This window comes from Anthonomus grandis, chromosome 18 (assembly GCF_022605725.1).
Source record: "Anthonomus grandis grandis chromosome 18, icAntGran1.3, whole genome shotgun sequence".
NCBI lineage: Eukaryota > Metazoa > Arthropoda > Insecta > Coleoptera > Curculionidae > Anthonomus > Anthonomus grandis.
Window position 1 is genome coordinate 12,018,915 of NC_065563.1, and position 6,766 is coordinate 12,025,680.

General features: G+C 34.5%; 1 protein-coding gene across 1 annotated transcript; it reads left to right on the forward strand.

The window, feature by feature from the left end:
* The first annotated feature begins 1,201 nt into the window (after positions 1-1,201).
* Positions 1,202-6,275, forward strand: LOC126746896 (uncharacterized). The gene is made up of 2 exons (XM_050455298.1): positions 1,202-1,448; positions 5,876-6,275. The coding sequence occupies exons 1-2, from the start codon at positions 1,431-1,433 to the stop codon at positions 6,197-6,199; spliced, it is 342 nt and encodes a 113-aa protein (XP_050311255.1). The 5' UTR covers positions 1,202-1,430; the 3' UTR covers positions 6,200-6,275.
* Positions 6,276-6,766: the final 491 nt, after the last annotated feature.

Genomic DNA, 6,766 nt, shown 5'->3' on the forward strand with positions numbered 1-6,766 from the left:
ATTAAAGTAGAAGCTCGTTGGGGATTTTTTATTCGGCTCTTTGCTTCACCCTGAAAATCTCTAGGCATTGAAAAGGGATTTTATGAGTATAGGCACATCGACGAGTTTATAGAAGTGGAGTTTTAGAAAAAAAATGCAACTTGTTTATTTTATAAAATATGTAGTTATTGGAGTGACACTTTAAATGGATTAGTGAACTCAAAATGTTGGTATATCCAACCGTTTACCTAAAAAACCCAACTTTCTTAATAGTCAAAATAAAATGGTCGAGTGACACCTCTTTTCTTGCTAATTTTTACTCAAAAATCGACTGGTGAAGTCAAAATTTGGATATCTCCAACCGTTTTCCCCAAAAAACCTAACTTTCTTAAAACTCAAAATAACCTTATCGAGTGACAACTCGTTTCTAGCTAATTTTGTCCCAAAAATCGAATAGTGAAGTCAAAATTTGGATATCTCCAACCGTTTTCCCAAAAAACCTAACTCTCTTAAAACTCAAAATAACCTTATCGAGTGACATCTCTTTTCTTGCTAATTTTTACTCAAAAATCGACTGGTGAAGTCAAAATTTGGATATCTTCAACCGTCTTCCCAAAAAATCCCATTTTCTAAAAATTCAAAATAACCTTATCGAGTGACACCTCGCTTCTAGCTAATTTTGTCCCAAAAATCGAATAGTGAAGTCAAAATTTGGATATCTCCAACTGTTTTCCCAAAAAATCCAACTTTCTTAATTCTGAAAATAACTTTATCGAGTGACACCTCTTTTCTTGCTAATTTTTACTCAAAAATCGACTGGTCAAGTCAAAATCTGGATATCTTCAACCGTATTCCCAAAAAACCCAACTTTCTTAATTCTCAAAATAACCTTATCGAGTGACACCTCTTTTTTTACTAATTTTTACTCAAAAAGCGAAAAGTGAAGTCAAAATTTGGATATGTCCAACCGTTTTCCCAAAAAACCGAACTTTCTTAATACTCGAAATAACCCTATCGAGTGACACCTCTTTTCTTGCTAACTTTTACTCAAAAATCGACTGGTGAAGTCAAAATTTGGATATCTTCAACAGGCTTTAACATAACCTAAAAAGTTCACATCTCCAACCGTTCGATTCGAAAAGCCTAAAATCAACTCGTAAAGTACACACCATAATAAACAAACATAAAAATTATTGCACCAAAATCCCTTCATTGAACCTCTAAACTCCGGAACTCAATGACCCGAATACACCACACCGTCTAAATCCCCTTTTGAGATCCCCCTGAGTGCGGGGCGTCGCGTCAGGAGGCGTCGTTATTCGTTTGTTTCCAGCCGACGGCGACGCACTTAAAACATGTGAAAAAGCGCGCGAACTGAATTTTCCATTTTATTACATCAAAGAACCCGTAAATACGTGCGAAGAAGTTTGCGTGTGTGTGTGTCAAAACTCATGGATAAAGAAAATAAGGTTTGACTTTTTTTTTTTAAATTTATTTGTCATTGTATTTTAAAACAAGTCTATCAAAATCAAATTTAGTAGAACAATATGTCAAAACTGTCATTTACGTCATAAATTTGCCACGCCCACCCTCTCAAGTTGATTATCCTATAAATTGTTTAACCATAACACACCGGACCTCCCTATCGGACACATTAATCGCGGTTTATCCCTCTGAATTCACCCTCTCGATGACGTTGATATATTATTATTAGCCCTCGGGTTTTTTCACCCCTAACACGGGGTATTATAACCCTAATAATATTTCAGAAGATATAGAAAATAAATTTCACCCTGGTGTGGAAAAAGTCACATTTCCACACTAGGCTGGTGTGGGAAAAATGTTGTCTGCTGATATAAAACTTAAAAGTTCAGTAACTTTGTTCGTTTGTTTTCTTTGCAGTTAATTAATGGGGCAACAGTAATAAAAGTCAAATATTTACTTCTCTTCGCCGTCGTTTGTTATGGTTTCGGTGGGGCAAGGGGAGAAGTATTTGGACTGCGAACCATCAAGCGACAGTTTACGAGACGATTTATTTACTGGTAAAACAAAACGGATGCCATATTTTGCTATTTTTAAATACAGGGCGTGGACATATCTGAAGGACTAAATCGGAATTTTCACGCTCTTTCTGTCTTAAATTTTTTGAGGTGGTGGCACTTCTGGTTAGGGCAGAACTGAATGCGAACTTCGTTATTTTATACGGGACACCCCGGATATTATTGCATTTTTGGATTCTATGTGAAATTTTAAGAAATTTGAGGGGTCACTCGATATACTTTGGACAAAGCGTTCTCGAGATATTTGCAGTTGAAATTTATTTGATTTTGAGGTTATAGAGCCGAAACAAATTGTTATAAAAGAAATTCTCTGGATTGACTTTTCAAGAGCCATCTGTTGACATAAATTTCAATTGATTTGAAAAAAAAAATTTTTTTGGCATTTGACAGGTGACATCTTCAAACTCGGATATCTCCAAAACCCTTTGTCCAAAGTATGTCATGTGACCCATCAAAATTCTTAGAATTTCACGTAGAATCTAAAAATGTCATAATATACAGGATGTCCCGTACAAAGTAACAGGCTTAGTACCTACTTCCGACATAACCGGAAGTGACACCATAATTATTTCAACATATTCGAATTCTATGAGAAATTCTAAGAAATTTGAGGGGTCACACGATATACTTCGGACGAACCGTTTCCGAGATATTTGCAGTTGAAATTTATTTGATTTTTGAGGTTATAGAGCCAAAACAAATTATTATAAAAAAAAATTCTCTGGATTGACTTTTCAAGAGCCATCTATTGACATAAATTTCAATTGATTTGGAAAAAATTTTTTTTTGGCATTTGACAGGTGACATCTTCAAACTCGGATATCTCCAAAACCCTTTGTTCAAAGTATGTCATGTGACCCATCAAATTTCTTAGAATTTTACGTAGAATCCAAATGTGTCACAATATACAGGGTGTCCCATACAAAGTAACAGACTTAGCACCTACTTCCGGCATTACCGGAAGTAACACCATAATTATTTCAACACATTCGAATTCTATGAGAAATTCTAAGAAATTTGAGGGGTCACACGATGTACTTTGGACGAACCGTTTTCGAGATATTTGCAGTTGAAATTTATTTGATTTTGAGGTTATAAAGCCAAAACAAGTTGTTATAAAAGAAATTCTCTGGATTGACTTTTCAAGAGCCATCTATTGACAAAGATTTTAATTCATTTGGAAAAAAAAATATTTTTGACATTTGACAGGTGACATCTTTAAACTCGGATATCTTCAAAACCCTTTGTCCAAAGTATGTCATGTGACCCATCAAAATTCTTAGAATTTCACGTAGAATCCAAATACGTCATAATATACAGGGTGTCCCATACAAAGTAATAGACTTAGCACCTACTTCCGGCATAACCGGAAGTGACACCATAATTATTTCAACATATTCGAATTCTATGAGAAATTCTAAGAAATTTGAGGGGTCACACGATATACTTTGGACAAATCGTTCTCGAGATATTTAGAGTTGAAATTTATTTGATTTTGAGGTTATAGAGCCAAAACAAATTATTATAAAAAAAATTCTCTGGATTGACTTTTCAAGAGCCATCTACTGACATAAATTTCAATTCATTTGGAAAAAAAAATATTTTTGACATTTGACAGGTGACATCTTCAAACTCGGATATCTCCAAAACCCTTTGTCCAAAGTATGTCATGTGACCCATCAAAATTCTTAGAATTTCACGTGGAATCCAAATATGTCATAATATACAGGGTGTCCCGTACAAAATAACCTACTTCCGGCATAACCGGAAGTGACACCATAATTATTTCAACATATTCGAATTCTATAAGAAATTCTAAGAAATTTGAGGGGTCACACGATGTACTTTGGACAAACCGTTCTCGAGATATTTAGAGTTGAAATTTATTTGATTTTGAGGTTATAGAGCCGAAACAAATTGTTATAAAAGAAATTCTCTGGATTGACTTTTCAAGAGCCATCTATTGACATAGATTTCAATTGATTTGGAAAAAAAAAAAATTTGGCATTTGACAGGTGACATGTTCAACTTTGGATATCTCCAAAACCCTATGTCCAAAGTATGTCATGTGACCCATCAAAATTCTTAGAATTTCACGTGGAATCCAAATATGTCATAATATACAGGGTGTCCCGTACAAAATAACCTACTTCCGGCATAACCGGAAGTGACACCATAATTATTTCAACATATTCGAATTCTATAAGAAATTCTAAGAAATTTGAGGGGTCACACGATGTACTTTGGACAAACCGTTCTCGAGATATTTAGAGTTGAAATTTATTTGATTTTGAGGTTATAGAGCCAAAACAAATTATTATAAAAAAAATTCTCTGGATTGACTTTTCAAGAGCCATCTACTGACATAAATTTCAATTCATTTGGAAAAAAAAATATTTTTGACATTTGACAGGTGACATCTTCAAACTCGGATATCTCCAAAACCCTTTGTCCAAAGTATGTCATGTGACCCATCAAAATTCTTAGAATTTCACGTGGAATCCAAATATGTCATAATATACAGGGTGTCCCGTACAAAATAACCTACTTCCGGCATAACCGGAAGTGACACCATAATTATTTCAACATATTCGAATTCTATAAGAAATTCTAAGAAATTTGAGGGGTCACACGATGTACTTTGGACAAACCGTTCTCGAGATATTTAGAGTTGAAATTTATTTGATTTTGAGGTTATAGAGCCGAAACAAATTGTTATAAAAGAAATTCTCTGGATTGACTTTTCAAGAGCCATCTATTGACATAGATTTCAATTGATTTGGAAAAAAAAAAAATTTGGCATTTGACAGGTGACATGTTCAACTTTGGATATCTCCAAAACCCTATGTCCAAAGTATGTCATGTGACCCATCAAAATTCTTAGAATTTCACGTGGAATCCAAATATGTCATAATATACAGGGTGTCCCGTACAAAATAACCTACTTCCGGCATAACCGGAAGTGACACCATAATTATTTCAACATATTCGAATTCTATAAGAAATTCTAAGAAATTTGAGGGGTCACACGATGTACTTTGGACAAACCGTTCTCGAGATATTTAGAGTTGAAATTTATTTGATTTTGAGGTTATAGAGCCGAAACAAATTGTTATAAAAGAAATTCTCTGGATTGACTTTTCAAGAGCCATCTATTGACATAGATTTCAATTGATTTGGAAAAAAAAAAAATTTGACATTTGACAGGTGACATGTTCAACTTTGGATATCTCCAAAACCCTATGTCCAAAGTATGTCATGTGACCCATCAAATTTCTTAGAATTTCACGTAGAATCCAAATGTGTCATAATATACAGGGTGTCCCGTACAAAATAACAGATTCAGCACACATTTCCGGCATAACCGGAAGTGACACCAAAATTATTTCAACATATTCGAATTCTATGCAAAATTCTAAGAAATTTGAGGGGTCACACGATATACTTTGGACGAACCGTTCTCGAGATATTTAGAGTTGAAATTTATTTGATTTTGAGGTTATAGAGCTAAAACAAATTGTTATAAAAGATATTCTTTGGATTGACTTCTCAAGAGCCATCTATTGACATAGATTTCAATTCATTTCGGAAAAAAAAAATTTTTGGCATTTGACAGATGACATATTCAACTTTGGATATCTCCAAAACTCTTTGTCCAAAGTATGTCATGTGACCCATCAAAATTCTTAGAATTTCACGTAGAATCCAAATATGTCATAATATACAGGGTGTCCCGTACAAAATAACCTACTTCCGGCATAACTCCTTTGATATAATTACATTTTTCAATTCTACGACAAACTCTAAGAAATTCAATAAAATAACGTAAACTTTAGGTAATGGACTTCCGAATCATCCTCCACGAGAACCTCCAAAACGTCTCGGATCAATCGGCGACGTACCAAGCAGACACCACGCCCGACTACACGTTGACCTTCGTAATAGGGACGTGTGTCTTAGCGCTATTCTTACTATTGGGCGTGGTCGCCAGCGCCTACTTATGTTTAACCTTGAAAAAGGGCACCCTATTATGGGTGACAGACAGTAACAGACAATTGAACAAGGACAGAAGCGACGAGCACAACGAGAGGGAGGAGAGCAGCGTGAGCACGAAGGCAGCGAGACGGACCAGCGCGAATCAAGAAACGACACAAGTTTAAGTGTTTTATAATATTTATAAGAATGATGATAATAATAATAGTGCATGTGTTAAAATATATGGCCTTTTAGACTGGTTTTTGTCTTTTGTCTTCAGGAAAAAATAATTTAATTGGAAAATTATTAAATTAATTAGTTAAATAAATATAATGAGCTGAAAAAAAAAATAAAAAAGTTTTGGCGGTGCCAGGGGTCGAACCTGGAACCACGCGGTTTTAGTCAATGCACCCTACCGCTACGCTAATCGGACGAGTTGTGTTGGATTGGCATACGTCACATTAGAATGATAATTTAATATATGGCATATTAACCCGATCTTTTAGGGTAACTTTTCAATTTTAAATTTCAGAAAAATAAATAAATTTGAAAATTAATTAAAAGAAACTTAATTCAATATGATAAGTTGAAGAAAAAAAAATAAAAAAGTTTGACGAGGCCACGGTTCGAACCTAGCGCATTACCATTACACTCAACCGGGCCCGCATATGTGACGTCATATGGTTGAATATACCCAAAAAAACAAACGTTTATCAATAACGCACTTAAGATAATAGCGAGATACATAAATA